The sequence below is a fragment of the Blennius ocellaris genome (assembly GCF_963422515.1).
Source record: "Blennius ocellaris genome assembly, chromosome: 13".
NCBI lineage: Eukaryota > Metazoa > Chordata > Actinopteri > Blenniiformes > Blenniidae > Blennius > Blennius ocellaris.
This window is the reverse complement of record NC_137662.1, coordinates 25,090,844-25,109,388: the sequence shown is the minus strand read 5'-3', so window position 1 is coordinate 25,109,388 and position 18,545 is coordinate 25,090,844. Positions and strand designations below refer to the sequence as shown.

At 52.9% G+C, this 18,545-nt stretch overlaps 3 protein-coding genes across 3 annotated transcripts; 2 read left to right on the top strand and 1 right to left on the bottom strand.

The window, feature by feature from the left end:
* Window positions 1-4: 4 nt before the first annotated feature.
* On the bottom strand, window positions 5-3,547 carry mea1 (male-enhanced antigen 1). Its single transcript, XM_080507873.1, has 5 exons — window positions 3,462-3,547; window positions 2,085-2,335; window positions 1,966-2,027; window positions 1,749-1,857; window positions 5-621 (listed from the first exon to the last, which is right to left on the bottom strand). Exons 2-5 carry the CDS (start codon window positions 2,317-2,319, stop codon window positions 446-448), a joined length of 582 nt encoding a protein of 193 aa, XP_080363999.1. The 5' UTR covers window positions 2,320-2,335; window positions 3,462-3,547; the 3' UTR covers window positions 5-445.
* Window positions 3,548-5,226: 1,679 nt separating this feature from the next.
* lrrc73 (leucine rich repeat containing 73) lies at window positions 5,227-8,773 on the top strand. The gene is given in 7 exon segments (XM_080507157.1): window positions 5,227-5,771; window positions 5,773-5,825; window positions 6,324-6,484; window positions 6,867-6,989; window positions 7,083-7,183; window positions 7,278-7,527; window positions 8,618-8,773. Coding segments are annotated over 7 exon segments (978 nt in total). The 5' UTR covers window positions 5,227-5,552; the 3' UTR covers window positions 8,689-8,773.
* Window positions 8,774-11,875: 3,102 nt separating this feature from the next.
* Window positions 11,876-14,712, top strand: aifm2 (AIF family member 2). Its single transcript, XM_080508022.1, has 9 exons — window positions 11,876-12,222; window positions 12,359-12,536; window positions 12,628-12,743; window positions 12,832-12,951; window positions 13,046-13,138; window positions 13,219-13,327; window positions 13,416-13,568; window positions 14,067-14,267; window positions 14,345-14,712. The coding sequence occupies exons 2-9, from the start codon at window positions 12,359-12,361 to the stop codon at window positions 14,494-14,496; spliced, it is 1,122 nt and encodes a 373-aa protein (XP_080364148.1). The 5' UTR covers window positions 11,876-12,222; the 3' UTR covers window positions 14,497-14,712.
* The last annotated feature ends 3,833 nt before the right edge of the window (window positions 14,713-18,545 follow it).

Genomic DNA, 18,545 nt, shown 5'->3' with positions numbered 1-18,545 from the left:
TGAGAAGCTTTTACACAAACATTTTATTAGTTGATGAAGAAACACGACGACTGACGTGGACATTAAACGATGTTCTTCACCTGTGCAGCCACGCAGGTGAGAGTCTTCTGGAAGGTTCTAATCCACTTTCAGTCCACAGGAAGTTGCTTGGTCCACATTCACACAGGTGAGACGCCGAACGCCAGCGGCGAGGTCAGAGTCAGTTGGTCCACCGGGGAACTCGGGTGAAGAGTCACGACTTCCTTTATCGGGGGGGAACTTTTTTTTTTTCAGGCGTCCAATTCGGTGACGAGTGACTTGATGCTCAGCGGCGGCGTGGAACCGGCGAGGCGTTCGGGGACGGTCTGGTCTGTTCAGGTGTTCAGGATGCGAGGCGCCGCGGTGAGTTCAGGGTCTTAAAGCAGTGGATTCAAGTCCGGGTGACGCGGCGGCGGCGGCGGCGCCTTCAGGGGACGTTGGGGCGGCGAGGCAGGAGCGGCGCCGGGGCGGCCTGCCGGCTCTCCAGCGTGTGCTGCACCATGTCCTTCCACTGGTCGTCGGAGATCTCCCGCGCCCACGGCGGCACGCCCAGGGACGGCAACGCCACGGCCGCCATCGTCCTCTTCACCAGCTCCACGTGGTCTGTGGGCGGGGCAGAGGGGTCAGAGGGTGGTGACATCACACCTGGACGTGACATCACACCTGGTGGTGACATCACACCTGGTGGTGACATCACTCCTGGACGTGACATCACACCTGGTGGTGACATCACACCTGGTGGTGACATCACACTTGGCCGTGACATCACACCTGGTGGTGACATCACAACTGGACGTGACATCACATCTGGTGGTGACATCACACCTGGACGTGACATCACACCTGGTGGTGACATCACACTTAGACGTGACATCACATCTGGTGGTGACATCACATCTGGTGGTGACATCACACCTGGATGTGACATCACACCTGGACGTGACATCACAACTGGACGTGACATCACACCTGGTGGTGACATCACATCTGGTGGTGACATCACACCTGGACGTGACATCACACCTGGTGGTGACATCACAACTGGACGTGACATCACATCTGGTGGTGACATCACACCTGGACGTGACATCACACCTGGTGGTGACATCACAACTGGACGTGACATCACACCTGGTGGTGACATCACACCTGGACGTGACATCACAACTGGACGTGACATCACACCTGGACGTGACATCACAACTGGACGTGACATCACACCTGGTGGTGACATCACACCTGGTGGTGACATCACACCTGGACGTGACATCACACCTGGTGGTGACATCACACCTGGTGGTGACATCACACCTGGACGTGACATCACACCTGGTGGTGACATCACACCTGGTGGTGACATCACACCTGGACGTGACATCACAACTGGACGTGACATCACACCTGGTGGTGACATCACACCTGGACGTGACATCACACCTGGTGGTGACATCACACCTGGCCGTGACATCACACCTGGTGTTGACATCACAACTGGACGTGACATCACACCTGGTGTTGACATCACACCTGGACGTGACATCACACCTGGTGGTGACATCACACCTGGACGTGGTGACATCACACCTGGACGTGACATCACACTTAGACGTGACATCACATCTGGTGGTGACATCACAACTGGACGTGACATCACACCTGGACGTGACATCACACCTGGACGTGACATCACACCTGGACGTGACATCACAGCCTTGCTCAGGAAGACTCACCTGCGTCCATCGGTATGGACGCTCGGCTCCGCTGGGCCGCCGCCATCTCGGGGTTGTCCTCATCGTCGCTGTCCGCAGGCGGAGCTTCTGGCAGGTGGAGCCCCATCACCTGTGAGGCACAGACAGGTGAGGCACAGACGGGTGAGGCACAGACGGGTGAGGCACAGACGGGTGAGGCACAGACGGGTGAGGTCGCCGGTGTCTGGGCGGAGCTCACCTCTATCCTGTGCTGCACCTCCTGCAGCGTGTCGGCGTGGGGAGGCTCCTCCTCCCCCTCACCCTCCCCCCTCTCCTCCTCCCCCGCCTCCTCCTCCCCCGCCTCCTCCTGCTGCTCGCCGGGCTCCTGGTTCAGAGGCTGGTAGTAGTAACCTCCGCTGTTCACCTCCTCCTCCTCCTCCTCCTCCCCGTCCACCTCCATGCCTCCCCCGTCCTCCCCCCCCTCCCCCCCGGGCCACACGGCGCCTCCTGCTGGCGCCAGCCCCGCCTCCGCCGGACGCTCCTCCTCCCCCAGCTCGTCCTCCGAGCTCGGTAAGACTCGTTCTGGTCCCATCGCTCGGCTCGTCACTTCCATCCAAGGAGGGGCAATTCTGAGGGGCAGAAACACTGTGAGGGGCAGAAACACTGTGAGGGGCAATTCTGAGGGGCAGGAACACTGTGAGGGGCAGAAACACTGTGAGGGGCAGGAACATTGTGAGGGGTAATTCTGAGGGGCAGAAACACTGTGAGGGGCAGGAACATTGTGAGGGGTAATTCTGAGGGGCAGAAACACTGTGAGGGGCAGGAACACTGTGAGGGGCAATTCTGAGGGGCAGAAACACTGTGAGGGGCAGGAACACTGTGAGGGGCAGGAACACTGTGAGGGGCAATACTGAGGGGAAGGAACATTGTGAGGGGCAATACTGAGGGGCAGGAACACTGTGAGGGGCAATTCTGAGGGGCAGAAACACTGTGAGGGGCAGAAACACTGTGAGGGGCAGGAACACTGTGAGGGGCAATTCTGAGGGGCAGAAACACTGTGAGGGGCAGAAACACTGTGAGGGGCAGGAACACTGTGAGGGGCAGTACTGAGGGGCAGAAACACTGTGAGAGGCAGAAACACTGTGAGGGGCAGAAACATTGTGAGGGGTAATTCTGAGGGGCAGAAACATTGTGGGGGGCAGAAACACTGTGAGGGGCAATTCTAAGGGGCAGAAACATTGTGAGGGGCAATTCTAAGGGGCAGGAACACTGTGAGGGGCAGAAACATTGTGAGGGGCAATTCTAAGGGGCAGAAACACTGTGTGTGTGTGTGTGTGTGTGTGTGTGTGTGTGTGTGTGTGTGTGTGTGTGTGTGTGTGTGTGTGTGTGTGTGTTTTTTGGGGGGGGCAGATGACAACGTCCACATCAAAAGGAAAAACACTGCCAGTAGTTTGTCACTGAAAATTTCTGTTTCGTAAAAAGTTTCCCCTCAGTGACGTCATCACCGTACCGCAGGTTCTGCTCGCTCTCCGCAGCGGGTCCTGACCGAACCGGACCGGACCGGAGCTGACCCGAACTCAGCCCCCGGGTCGTCGGTTCGATCCCCGGGCTGACTTGACATCCGGGTACCTGACTAGAGGAGCAGCGGACGGAGAGCGGCTCCGAGGCTAACAGCTAACGAGGCTAACGGCCGCGAGTTTCCGGTTGAGTGTCGCAGCAACCGGCGACCGACCGGCGCCCGGTGAGCAGCCTTACCTGTCCCCGTCCTCACCTGTCCGTCTGCCCGCGCGGAGCCGATGCAGTTAGCCGTTAGCCACTGCAGCTGCTGCACTAGCACTTCCGTATACGTCACGTGACTGTTACGTCACTACGTAAATTTTTCAGAATAAAATGACGTGGACGTTCTTATTCAGCTCCCCTGTGGGCCGCAATTGGGAATTGGTTAAGTTAAGTACTTTGTAAAACTAGAAATAATGTTAAAAAGTGATTGTGAAAATGTAAATACATGTCGTGACTACAAAAATAAAGGCGTAGCATTCATAGTTGATTTCACTATTCTAGTTGGTAAATTTCACATTAACGAATTCCGACTGGCAAAGGTTAAAAACCCTAATTTTATAAAGTTCTATATTAAATTTAAAGAACAAATCAAAACACTAAGTAACATAAATACTAAAAAGAAAAGCAATAAAACTGTCGAGATGTAAAAGAACTTTTCCAAAAAGAATGTTGAGACCCTCTGCGCCCCGGGTCTCTTTTATATTTTTATGTTAACGTTGAAAATATTAAAAATAAATAAATAAATAAATAAAAAACTTTAGAATTGCCTGTCATAAAGCTTGAGGTTATATGATTGTGTTATTCGTGTCTGTTAGAGATTTTGTGTTTTGGTTGTGTTTGATTGTTTAGATGTTCCGGCTTTGAGCAATAAAGTTATTGGGGGGAAAAAACCTAAAGAAAAACATAAAGCTACCCGTTTAAGTTCTTTATCTAATTTGAAGAACTTAGAATATTAAACAACATGAACACATAAAAAAACAACAAATCCATCAAAGCACTTCCAAAAGAGAACATTTGCCACCTTTGTATTTATGTTGTTTATTCCTAATTCATATATTTCACTTGTATATTTTAAATGAACAACAAACCCTTGTACCATATAGAAGTTAAAATGTTGAATTTTATACATGTTGTGTTTGAAGAATTGTACTTTCTTTGTTCAATAAAGTTCTTTTAAAAATGAACACATGTTTATTAATGCGTGATTATTTATATGTACACCATGTGTGTGTGTGTGTGTGTGTGTGTGTGTGTGTGTGTGTGTGTGTGTGTGTGTGTTTGTTTTTTCCACAAACAGAAACTTGACACAGCAAATGGAGCTTTTTGTTCCCATGGCAACACTTATCCGAGAGGATGAAAGAGGCTCGACCGGAAATGACGCATCACCTGTAAAGATCGTCTAATGAAAAGAAGCGGGGCTCCGCCAGAAATATCTGATGCAATAAAAACTGGAAAAAACAAAGAAAACATGACATATTTCTGGAGTTTTACACGTTTTATTACTCACATCGCCAGTAATTGATATTCATTAGTCACCCGAGCTCCTCGCAGGGTTTACTAATCACGATATTGTGTTAAATAATAAAGAAAACTTTAAAAATAAAAAGAAACGGTGGTTTTGAGCAAAGAGGATTTGATAAAAAAAAAAAAATACAAATACAAATAAAAGCGAGTGGTTCGTGTCGGAGTGTGGAACCAGCCAGGGTGGAAGCAGCGCTGGTTCCCGGAGGAGCGGCGGTTCGGTTCGCGGTTCCGGGGCGGAGTGAGCGCTCTGTCCCCGCCCCTCTCCGGGTCTCGTAGTAACGGTCACCTGCAGAAACACACCGGGGCTCGCGGCGCCGCACCGACCGACTGACGGAGCTGCAGCCGGCTGCAGGACACCCGCCCTCCCCCCCCCCCCCCCCCACCACCTCCACCCACCTCCACCCCACCGCTGTCTCTCCGCCGCCGGTCCCGGTTCGCTCCGTCCTCCCGATGTCCGCCGCGGCGGGTCGGAACCGGTGCGTGGCCTGCCTGCGGCTAATGATGACGTCAGCGCTCCCGAGCCTCCTGCCCGCGTGAGCCGATCCACCATCATCGATCAGGTAAGCGGATTCACTCCGCGACGGGATGACGTCACTGGCCAACGGTGGGCCCGGGCGGCGCTGTCGTGTCTGACCCCAGAACGCCCGGATCGGGTTCCCACAGCTCACCTGGACCGGAAGTACCGGGGCGTACCGGCAGGGGGCGGAGCGTCCCTAAACCCCGTGTCCCCTGCAGGGGGGGCCCCCCCCAGGTGCTCCAGAAATGCTGCCGGCGTCCATCCAGATCACGGGCGAGCTTCTGTCGGCGGCCGAGGTCCAGGACATCTGCGAGAGCCTGAAGGAGGACGGCGTCCGGCTGCTGTCCGTCCGCGGCTGCCAGCTGTCCGACCGCGACTTCGGCCGCGTCTGCCGCGGCGTGGCCGAGTCGCGCTCGCTAGCCCAGCTCAACCTCAACCTGGGCGTGGTCTCCGGGGCCGGACGCCACCCGACACCTGGCGGACGCCCTGAAGGCCAACCGGTCCCTGCAGACCCTGTTGTAAGTACACGCCCCCCCCCTCCACCCTCCCCCCAACGCCGGCCTCCGATTGGCCAGGTAAGCGACCGGGTGATCTCACACCTGGACGTGACCTGACACCCGGTGGTGACATCACACCTGGACGTGACATCACATCTGGTGGTGACATCACACCTGGACGTGACCTGACACTCGGTGGTGACATCACACCTGGTGGTGACATCACACCTGGACGTGACATCACACCCGGTGGTGACATCACACCTGGACGTGACATCACATCTGGTGGTGACATCACACCTGGATGTGACCTGACACCTGGTGTTGACATCACACCTGGTGGTGACATCACATCTGATGGTGACATCACACCTGGTGGTGACATCACATCTGGTGGTGACATCACACCTGGTGGTGACATCACACCCGGTGGTGACATCACACCTGGTGGTGACATCACATCTGGTGGTGACATCACACCTGTTGGTGACATCACACCCCTCCCCCCCCCCCCCCCAGCCTCCACGGCAGCCCCCTGCTGGACGCCGGCCTGGTGACCCTGAACGCCGCCCTGACCTCCCACCCCACCCTGGTCTGCCTGGACCTGGGGGACTGCATGCTGGGGGACCAGGCCCTGGGCCTCATCTGTGGGATGCTGCCGCCGGACGGAGCCAAGTCAGGTACCTCCACCCTGGAGCGCCACGCCTCCACCCACACCTCCGCCCACACCTCCATCCACAGCTCCGCCCACACCTCCATCCACACCTCCGCCCACACCTCCACCCAAAGCTCCGCCCACACCTCCACCCACACCTCCGCCCACACCTCCCACAGCTCCACCCACACCGCCCACACCTCCCACAGCTCAACCCACACCTCCACCCACACCTCCCACAGCTCCACCCACACCTCCACCCAGAGCTCCGCCCAGTCTTTAACCCTCCTGAAGGTTCTCCTCACGCAGGTCTCTCACCGCTCAGGTGTGATCTGGTCCCGGAGGGGGGGGCGGGGGGTCCTGGTCCTGGGGGGGTCCAGGGGGACTGACAGCTGGTCTGGTTGCAGGTCTGAGGGAGCTCACGCTGAGCGCCAACCCCGGGATCAGCTCCAGGGCCTGGGCCCGGCTCTCCATCGCCGTGGCTCACAGCTCCCAGCTCCGGGTCCTCAACCTGGACTACAACCCCCTCGGTAACCATGGCAACACAACCCACAGGGGGGGGGGAGACCGCCGAGGGCCACACGGCAGCAGCAGGGTTCTGACGGGTTCTCGTGGTTCTCCAGGTGACCAGATCGCGGGGATGCTAGCGGTTGCCGTGGCGTCCAGCAGGACTCTGGAGGTTCTGGACCTGGAAGGAACCGGACTGACCAACCAGTCGGCCCAGGTGAGTCAGGGGACCGGGTCTGGAGGTTCTGGGGGCCTCCTAGTGGAGGACCACCTGGAGGTCCTGGTTCTGATGGGGGTTCTGGTGTCCCCAGGTCTTCCTGGACATGGTGGAGAACTACCCCACCAGCCTGAAGGTCCTGGTTCTGACGGAGAACCACGTGACCCCGGAGCTGCAGCAGCAGATCTGCGACCTGCTGTCGGAGGGGGAGGAGGACGAGGACCGGGAGGCCCCGCCCCTCACGCTCCCAGGCCCCGCCTCCGGCGGCGCCTTGCAGCCAATCAGAGACAAGTACCAGCCAATCAGGGACAAGTACCAGCCCCTGGCCTGGCTCCCCCACAGCAGTAAGGGCTGAACGCCTCACCCCCACCCTCCCTGTCCCCGTAGACCCGGCGGACCCGGTCCAGTCCGGTCCCGTAGACCCGGCGGACCCGGTCCAGTCCGGTCCCGTGTGGTGTTTAGGTGTCCTGGTGACGGTAGGAGGTTTGTGTTGTTTGTAGTTGTGACTGCAGTTCTTCTATTAATCCGTATTAATGGACGGCCGGTTCTTCTTCTGTGGTTCCTCTGACGACCCGCCGGTTCTTCTTCTGTGGTTCCTCTGACAACCCGCCGGTTCTTCTTCTGTGGTTCCTCTGACGACCCGCCGGTTCTTCTTCTGTGGTTCCTCTGACGACCCGCCGGTTCTTCTTCTGTGGTTCCTCTGACGACCCGCCGGTTCTTCTTCTGTGGTTCCTCTGAGGACCCGCCGGTTCTTCTTCTGTGGTTCCTCTGAGGACCCGCCGGTTCTTCTTCTGTGGTTCCTCCGAGGACCCGTGGGACAGAACCGAGCCACATCTATTTAATCTGCTTTCTTTGGAGACGCGGCGCCACCTTGTGTTCTGTCGGAAGCGACCACAGGAAGTTCCTCTGTCACACATTTACTCTTCAAACTAAAGCGTTTTTTAACGAGCGTCCTGCGAAGGTTCCTGAAACGAGTTTGGTCCGTTTGTTTTCCCACGTCGATGAAACCCGACTCAAATCCAGTCGCTGTCGTTTCAGACCCGCCTCTTTTAAAGTGAGTTCTACCTCACCTGCCGGGACCTGCCGGTTCCTGCTCGTCACCATGGCGACCGCCCGGTTACAGCGTCAACACAGAGGCCCCGCCCACAAACAATCACACTCTCCATCTCTCCGTGGCAGATCTGAACTGAACCTGCTGGAAAAACTAAATTCTTCAAGTAAAACCAGTTTTATTTCTCAGGCTTCTGTTTCTCGTCTTCACCGGAACTTTCCGCAGACGGACCGTTCCGCCGTGTTTGCTAGCTTGTAGCACGAACGCGGCGGAGCGGCTGGCGGGTGTTCGGAAGCAGCGGCACCGTTCCTTTAAGTCCTGTCCTGTGCTGTGATTGGCTCCCGGCGGGGGCCCAAGCTGATTGGTCTCTCTCTGACCCGCAGACCCCGCCCCCCAGATGGTGCTGCTGACGTCAGGTGTAGGCGACAGCCTATTGGCTGAGACTGAGATGTGACCCCGCCCCCCCCCACTTCACACACGCACTGATGAATGTAGCTACGGCACTGCTGATTGGTCCTGCTGCTCTGATGTCACAACAATAAAACTGTTTACAGCTTCCTATGAAACAAAGGCTCTGATTGGTCCTTCAGACGCACGTTTACCTGATGGTGGTTCTACTGGAGTACCTCAGGAAAGTACCGTCTCCTCCAGCAGTACCGACCGTCTCCACATCTGGAACGACGCCCCAGAAGTGTAGAAAGTGTGTCCTCTCTCTCTCTCTCTCGCTCTCTCTCTCTTTTAAAAAGTGTGTTGCTCCAAGCAGCCAATCAGAAATCAAACCCTATATGATGTCATTGGGGGTTCAGCCAATCACAGTCAAGGTAGCCCCCCCCCCCCCCTTTTGACTCCTCCCACAATCAGGCAGCTCTGCTCTGGCACATGGCGCCACGAGAGGAAGTACTTCCTCCTCTTCCCATAGATGGGCGGAGCCAGTCCAGCTCACACAGACACAGCAGATTGTGGATGCAGCTCCTAGGATCTGATGTTCTAATGGAGGAGTATGGAAGTAAAACTGTGCCATCAGATTCTGAATTCGAATTTCTAACTCTGAATGTTTTTGCCATAACAAGCACTGCGCAGATTAGAGTCTTCAATGGACATTAAAAAAAAAAAAAAAATCAAACAGGAGACAATTGAACTATTTCCTGCATGTAAAACATTGCATACAGTAAATGTAATTTCTTTGAAAACATTTTCACACATCATTAAAAGTTCCCCACATATGTTGCTTCATAACTTCTGGTGATTTGCAACGTGTGGTTTACAGACATAAATGGCAAATACTCACCAAAGCGCCGTCACTACCGCTGGCCTCCATGGCTGATTGAAAACCCTGGGCCTCCTGCCCAGTGTTGCACTGGTCACGTGACCAACAAAGCTTCCCTTGATTGGATGTTGGGTGAACAGAACAGGTATCGATTGCATCGTCCTGATGGCACAGATATTCTGGCTGAATTTTTTTTGCAGCCGAATTTTTTTTGCAGCCAAATTTTTTTTTACAGCCGAATTTTTTTTACAGCCGAATTTTTTTTTGCAGCCGAATTTTTTTTTGCAGCCGAATTTTTTTTTGCAGCCGAATTTTTTTTTGCAGCCGAATTTTTTTTGCAGCCGAATTTTTTTTACAGCCGAATTTTTTTTTGCAGCCGAATTTTTTTTTGCAGCCAAATTTTTTTTGCAGCCGAATTTTTTTTTTACAGCCGAATTTTTTTTTGCAGCCGAATTTTTTTTGCAGCCGAATTTTTTTTGCAGCCGAATTTTTTTTTGCAGCCGAATTTTTTTTGCAGCCGAATTTTTTTTTACAGCCGAATTTTTTTTACAGCCGAATTTTTTTTTGCAGCCGAATCTTTTTTTGCAGATGAATTTTTAGACACATTGAATTTTTACACACTGAATATTTTTAGATGTTTTAGACAGCTTTTCAAATTCAAAGTCTGATTTCGATGGTAAAAAAATTCAGAGTTAGAAATTCGAATTCAGAATCTGATGGCGCAGTTTTACTTCCATATTCCGATCCTCATTTCATCACATTAAAATCATAAATGTGTTTTATTGGACTTTTATTGGCAGAAAAACACGACGTGACGTGGAGGGAAACCATTTATGGCTGTTCAAAGGTTTTCACAAATCTTCTGCTGTGGTTGGTAGAACATCTGGAGAACATCTGGAGAACATCTGAGTTCTATTAACCAGAAAATAAAACAGCAAAATGAAGTTTTTAGTGGAGCAAAGGACCACACATCATCGTGTGTGTGTGTGTGTGTGTGTGTGTGTGTGTTTTGCTCACCTTTATACACACACACACACACACACACACACACACCTAACCCTAACCCTAACACACACACACAGTGTGTGTGTGTGTGTATAAAGGTGAGCAAAGTGTGTGTGTGTGTGTGTGTGTGTGTATTTAAAGGTGAGCAAAACAATCTTGATCATGAGTCAAACCCCACACCCAGATTAACACACACGCACACACACACACACACACACACACACACACACACACACACACACATTTCTGTCCTCCTGACGGTTCCTCATCAACATCAGGAAACTTCTATAACCAACTATTTGTCCCTCCAAACCTTCGTCCTGGTCGGGGTCGCAGGACGCTGCAGACAATCCCAGCTACCTGTGGACGAGGACAGGTGAGGACTGGTTCACCTGGACAGGTGAGGACAGATGAGGACAGGTTCACCTGGACAGGTGAGGACAGGAAAGGACAGGTTCACCTGGACTGGTGAGGACAGGTAAGGACAGGTGAGGACTGGTGAGGACAGGTGAGGACAGGTGAGGACTGGTTCACCTGGACAGGTGAGGACTGGTGAGGACAGGTATGGACAAGTGAGGACAGGTATGGACAGGTTCACGTGGACAGGTGAGAACAGGTGAGGACTGGTTCACCTGGACAGATGAGGACAGGTGAGGACTGGTTCACCTGGACAAGTGAGGACAGATGAGGACAGGTGAGGACAGGTATGGACAGGTTCACGTGGACAGGTGAGAACAGGTGAGGACTGGTTCACCTGGACAGATGAGGACAGATGAGGACAGGTTCACCTGGACAGGTGAGGACTGGTGAGGACAGGTTCACCTGAACAGGTGAGGACAGGTGAGGACTGGTGAGGACAGGTAAGGACAGGTGAGGACAGGTGAGGACTGGTTCACCTGGACAGGTGAGGACAGGTGAGGACAGGTAAGGACAGGTAAGGACAGGTGAGGACTGGTTCACCTGGACAGGTGAGGACAGGTGAGGACAGGTAAGGACAGGTAAGGACAGGTGAGGACTGGTTCACCTGGACAGGTGAGGACAGGTGAGGACAGGCTTCCAGTCCATCACAGATATTAAATGTCTGTATGCCTGGTCTCCGGAGTATCAGGATGAATCTCCAACCTCATTCTGTTCATTTTGTTTCTGCAACTTCAGAACTTCAGAAGAAGATTTTATTTCTTCTGTTGGTCTGAAAGTCTCTCGGTGTGACGTCACACCGTGACTCTGCACTTTCCCTCCCCGGGACTAATCGAGGTTCATCTAATCGTCTCTTGAAACTCCGACAGCACGTGAAGGCATCAGGAGCGCCCGCCCCTCGGGGAGTCGCGCTGTGATTGGAGGAGAGGTGGTGACGTCAGGAGGAGGAAATACAAGGAGCAGAGCAACACGGTGACAGAACAGAAGCAGAGGAGCAGAGAGGAGGACAGAGGACAAGAGAAGAGAAGAGGAAGAGAAAAGAAGGACAGAGGAGAAGAGGAGAAGAGAAGAGGAAGAGAGGAGGACAGAGTAGAAGACAGAGTAGAAGAAAAGAGGAAGAGAGAGGAGGACAGAGAGGAAGACAGAGTAGAAGAAAAGAGGAAGAGAGAGGAAGACAGAGTAGAAGAAAAGAGGAAGAGAGAGGAGGACAGAGAGGAAGACAGAGTAGAAGAGAAGAGGACAGAAGAGAAGAGAGGAGGACAGAGGAGGACAGAGGAGGACCGGAGGACAGGAGGACAGGTGAGTCCACTTCCGGCTCCATTGATCCGACTGGTCCTCTGTGGAAAACGTCTCTAATAATTTGAACGAAACAATTACAAATCCCGATTAAAACGTCCCAAACTATCTGTGATGAACTGATGTCCGTCCCCCCCAGATGGGTTCCCAGGCGTCCTCGGAGCTGCAGGACGTCCACGTCGTGGTCGTCGGCGGGGGATTCGCGGGAATCGCGGCGGCTCAGCACCTGAAGTCCCACAAAGTCAAATTCACTCTGATCGACATGCGAGACGCTTTCCACCACAACGTGGGGGCGCTGCGGGCGTCCGTACAGCCCGGTACTACCACCGCCTGCAGCCTGCAGCCTGACCCCTGACCCCTGACCTCTGACCTCTGACCCCTGACCCCTGACCCCTGACCTGTGTCCAGGCTTCGCCCGGCGGACCTTCATCCCGTACGCCGGGACGTTCGGAGACGACTTCGTTCAGGGCCGGGTGGAGCGAGTGGACCTGGAGAGACAGACGGTCGTCCTGCAGGGGGGGCAGGTGAGGACGCTGTGTGTGTGTGTGGGGGGCGTAACCATAGTAACCACAGGTAACCCGCAGGCCTCGTCTCTGACCCGGTTCTGTGCAGGAGATCCGGTACTCCCACCTGGTCCTCTGCACCGGGACGGACGGGCCGTTCCCCGGGAAGTTCAACACGGTGTCGTCTCGCCAGGACGCCGTCCAGAAGTACGAGGACTTCATCAGAGAGGTCTGGACCGGGCCGGCGGGGGGGGGGGGGGTCCAAGACCCCGGTGCTGGCCCGGCCTGTCTGACCCCCCCTCCCCCCCTCCATGTGTGTGCAGGTCCAGGCCGCCGACTCGGTACTGGTGGTGGGGGGCGGGTCCACTGGGGTGGAGATGGCCGCTGAGGTCAAGACGGCCTTCCCCACCAAGAAGGTACCCAGACCCAGACCCAGACCCTGACCCAGACCCAGACCAGGGGTTGATCTCTGACCTCTGACCTTTCGGCACCCCAGGTGGTCCTCATCCACCCCAGAACCGACCTGGGGGACCCGGACCTGCTGCCCGGCGTCCGAGACCAGGCCAAGAAGGTCCTGCTGGAGAAAGGGGTGGAGCTTCTGCTGGGTAGGACTGGGGGACCCGGGTGGGACTGGGGGACCCGGGTGGGACTGAGGGACCCGGTTTCACGGCCCCCCCCGTGTTTGTGTTCCAGGGGAGAAGGTGTGTGACCTCCATCAGCTGCAACTCAACTCCACCCAGAAGGACATGCAGGTCTCCACCCAGACTGGAACCAGACTCACTACGGACCTGATCATCTGCTGCACCGGACTCCGGGTCAACACCTCGGCCTACCAGGCCACATTCAGTCAGTACACACACACACACACACACACACACACACACACACACCCACATGGAACCGGTCCAGGAAGTAGCTGGACACTCAACTGGTCAGACGGTCTCAACCGGACCAGAATCAGGTCTTGGTTCTCTGGGTGGGAACCAACGCAGTGTCCAGAACCGAGGGTCAGTTCTCACCGGGGGTCCAGGATGTAACACACCAGATCAAAGGTCAAAGCACCTTTGATCAGGAACTATTTCTGGACCCAGTGGGAGGCGGTCCCCCGGCGGTCGCTTCGTCTCGGTGGATCTGAGAGAACAAAGGGGACTTTGAGGACCTGGTCCCTGAATCGGACCGGAACCATTTCCAGACCTGCTGACTGGTTCCTGATCCTCCAGCGGGAGCGAGAACACGGCGTCTCCTTGTTCCAGCGGAATCCGCCCCGGGAGGCGTTAGCTCCTCTGCGGCGGCGGCGGCGGCGGTCCAACGGCTCCTTGCTAACGGCGCCCGGTGTTCCCTCAGGTCCCAGCATGGCGGAGGACGGCGCCCTGCGGGTCAACCAGCACATGCAGGTGGAGGGCTTCTCCAACGTCTTCGCCGCCGGCGACTGCGCCAACGTGAGCGAGCCGAAGATGGCGTACCACGCCGCGCTGCACGCCGTGGTCGCCGTCGACAACATCATCAACGGCGCCCGCGGCAGAGAGCTGACCACGTATCGCACGGGTAAGGTGGACGGCGGGCCGGGTCTCCAAACCGCAGGCCCCCCCCCGCCATTCATGTGTTCTGTGGTTGGTTGCTAGGCAACATCACCATGCTGATGGCGATGGGCTCGGACGACGGCGTCGGCCAGTTCAACGGCTACCAGCTCCCGCGCTCCCTCGTCGCCTTCGGGAAGAGTCGCAACCTGCTGGTGTGGAAGAGCTGGTGGGACATGGACCAGAAGGAGCACTGACACACACACACACACACACACACACACACACACACACACACACACACTCACACACACACACACACCCTCACACACACGCGGTGCCTTACCTTGATGTAATTCCGATACGAAAACAAAGATTTTTGCAGGGTTTTTTTTTTGCCCTAAATGTCAGACGACCATCGACAGATCCTTGCGGGACGCCTCCATCGTGTTCACCACGTTTATAATTTTCAAAATAAAATCAAACCAGATTCTCAAACTCCTTCGTTTGTCTTTCTTCCCTGAGACGATTGTTGACAAATACTGGAGCAGCTGATTACAGTCCAGTTACATTAAAGAAAAGAAATTAATGGAGTTACTCTATGAGGTTAAAAAAGTAACTAGTACCTTTTAATGATGTAAAAAGTTATAAAATAAAAGTCCTTTGTCTCTTTGATGTTTAATGTAGGAATTAAAGGATAAAAACGCCTGTAATGTAGGTGTGTTGTGTACCTACTGAAGCTAGCGTGCTAACCAGCTAGCCCTGCAAGTTGATTTGTAAACAGGATAAGGTTCTTGATCACACTGACTCACTACTGCCCCCTACCACACTGGAGGGGTACGACTTAGATTGGTAGCAATAAACTTAAAAGGTGCAGTCAAGTACCAGTACCATCCTGTAATACAACCGTCTACCACTAGAGGGGGACATCATGTCCCTCCAGCAGTAGAAGTCAGGAGTGACTCAGTACTGCCACCTAGTGCCCAGGGTGAGCATTACATGTATCGGACAGACTGCAGATTTAAAAATTATCACACCAAAAAAAAAAAAAAAATCAATAAAAATGGAATGAAATAAATGAAATGTCTTTTTATTCCCACAAAATTTAGTCTTGCTTCTAAAATATACGGTTTGAAGTCACTCGTGCTGATTTAAGCAAACAGAATGAGTCTGGGGAAAGAAACAAAACATACATTTGTCCTTAATTAAAAAAAAAAAAAAAAGATTTATATTATGAAACTAAATAAGCCTAGCTGGTAATACCACGTTGTACCAGCAGGGGGTGCTGTTGAGTCTCTGAGCCACCCAGGAACAGAGTCACTGCTGCCACCCAGTGTACGGAGCTGGAATTACACCAACTTTACGTTTACAGGTTTCTCCAGTTTTACTGAGAAGTACTTTAGGTTCCAGATAAGCAGAAATGTAATCGGAGTATATGACTGTTTGTAAAGCTGTACGACTCTGACCCCTGGAGACAATAAACATCTGGAGGCAGAACTGAACTTTTCCAGTAGTTCTCCAGTTTCTTTTGTTTTCATATAGATTTTGTTAAATGAAGTCTAGTTTTTTTGTTTTGTTTATTAAATAAAAAGATTCCTGGACCACAGAAGAAAAGACATCTCAGACCAATCGCATCGAATAAATGAATCAACATCACGTGACCTCTGTGTTTATTGGCTTTTTTTTTCTTTTCTACCCCCCAAAAAAATTCCTTTGTTTTTGGAGGGCGCGTCTGACGTCACTGTGGCGTCACAGCACGGACGCGGAAGCTGGAGTCGCCGTGGAGAAGATGAACTGAAATGTGAAAGAGCTGCTGGAAAGCAGAGAAATAAGAAGCTGTGGGGCAGCAGGAGGAGGAGGAGGAGGAGGAGGAGGAGGAGCAGAGGGAGGAGGAAGAGGGGAACCAGGACCAGCAGCAGACCCAGGACCAGGACCCAGGACCAGGACCAGCAGGGAGCGACCTGCTCCCCCCCCCGGGCTGCAGCTTCTGTCTCCGGCATGCAGCAGCCCATCTCATCCAGCCTCCTCTCACTACTCCACCGTTACCGCTACGTGACCCCAGCCGGAGCCCCCGGGTCCGGGTCGGAGCCGCTGCGGAGCCCCGCGGGTTTGTAGCCCGGCTCCACCCCCCCCCTCCTCTCCCCCTGGAGGTGAGTGGCGGCGCTCAGAACCCCTTTCAAAAAAGTGCCGCTTTAAGAGAATCGCTGGTTTTCACCGACGCGCCGGCGCCCGAGAATAACGAGCAAAGTACGACCCGCTGCGGAGGAACGTCCCCGACTCTTCGGCCGGGACGGAAGTCCACCAAAGTGACACCCCTTGGCGGTAAATGTTGTTCTTCCCTCCGCCGCCGCGTCTCCTCCGCCGCGGAGCGCCGCCGGGAGTCCCGCGACTCTCCGCGACTCTCCGGGGTTGGGGGTTAGAAAGGCGCTCTTTCCACCCCGCTGAGCGACACGACGAGGCGGCCGAAGGACGGGACACACGCGGCCGAGGGTCACGAGCTCGGGTCGGGCGGCGAACGTGACGCGACCGGCGGCAGAGCGCGAGGGCGGCGTTAAAATGCCGCTTTTCTCGAGGGACCTCCGGCTGGTGACTGACCGCAGCGGAGCGGAGCGGCGCAAAAAACACGACTTTCTGTGTAAAACGAAAAAAAACAAACCGGGGGTTTTAAAAGACTCCGTCACGTCGACGTGACGTCACGGTCGACTTGGGGGAGTGTAGCGTGTAACGCGGTGTGTAACGCGTGGAGTTTCAAAAGGGGAATTTTAAAGCCAGAAAATTGAAAGAGCAGAAAATTGTTCGGTTAAAGGACAACTGTGCTGACGTCATCACGTTAATTGCGGGGGCGATGACGTCATCGCATCAATCAGAGGTGCGGTTTGACAGGTTGTACTGGAGTAACAACTGTGATCTAAATTACTATTATAAGTGAGTAATAAGTCATCACGTGGAAACACTGCGGAGTTACTTTGATTAAAAAGTAAGAAAAGTTACTTGGAAAGTAACTTTTTACAAATACTAAAAGATAGCGTTGCTACTTTAGTAGTTACTGCAGTTGAAAAGTCACAAACGTGTTGCCCTGATAATCCATTACAGTTACTAGTAACTCTACAAACTTCATTCACAGGGAAATTCTTTAAGTAATGTAATAGTAGTAGTAGTATAAGTAACTGCAATAAAAAAGTAAAGTTACTTGATGAAGTTGCATTGCTATGTTATTACATTTGTGAATTACTTCTGTAAAAAGTAACAATACTTCAGAAGTTACTGCAACTAAAACAAAGTGAGTGTCGTGAGGTTGCTAGTTACTCCTTTGAAAAGATGCTCTATAATCTGATGTCAGAGGAGGAAGATGCTCTATAATCTGATGTTAGAGGAGGAAGATGCTCTATAATCTGATGTCAGAGGAGGAAGATGCTCTATAATCTGGTGTTAGAGGAGGAAGATGCTCTATAATCTGATGTCAGAGGAGGAAGATGCTCTATAATCTGGTGTTAGAGCAGGAAGATGCTCTATAATCTGGATTAGAGGAGGAAGATGCTCTATAATCTGGTGTTAGATGAGGAAGATGCTCTATAATCTGATGTCAGAGCAGGAAGATGCTCTATAATCTGGTGTTAGAGGAGGAATGTGCTCTATAATCTGGTGTTAGAGCAGGAAGATGCTCTTTACTCTGGATTAGAGGAGGAAGATGCTCTATAATCTGATGTCAGAGGAGGAAGATGCTCTATAATCTGGATTAGAGGAGGAAGATGCTCTATAATCTGATGTCAGAGGAGGAAGATGCTCTATAATCTGGTGTTAGAGGAGGAAGATGCTCTATAATCTGGTGTCAGAGGAGGAAGGTGCTCTATAATCTGGTGTCAAAGGAGGAAGATGCTCTATAATCTAGATTAGAGGAGGAAGATGCTCTATAATCTGGTGTCAGAGGAGGAAGATGCTCTATAATATGATGTTAGAGGAGGAAGATGCTCTATAATCTGGTGTTAGAGCAGGAAGATGCTCTATAATCTGGATTAGAGGAGGAAGATGCTCTATAATCTGATGTCAGAGGAGGAAGATGCTCTATAATCTGGATTAGAGGAGGGAGATGCTCTGTAATCTGATGTCAGAGGAGGAAGATGCTCTATAATCTGATGTCAGAGGAGGAAGATGCTCTATAATCTGATGTTAGAGCAGGAAGATGCTCTATAATCTGGATTAGAGGAGGAAGATGCTCTATAATCTGGTGTCAGAGGAGGAAGATGCTCTATAATCTGATGTTAGAGCAGGAAGATGCTCTATAATCTGGATTAGAGGAGGAAGATGC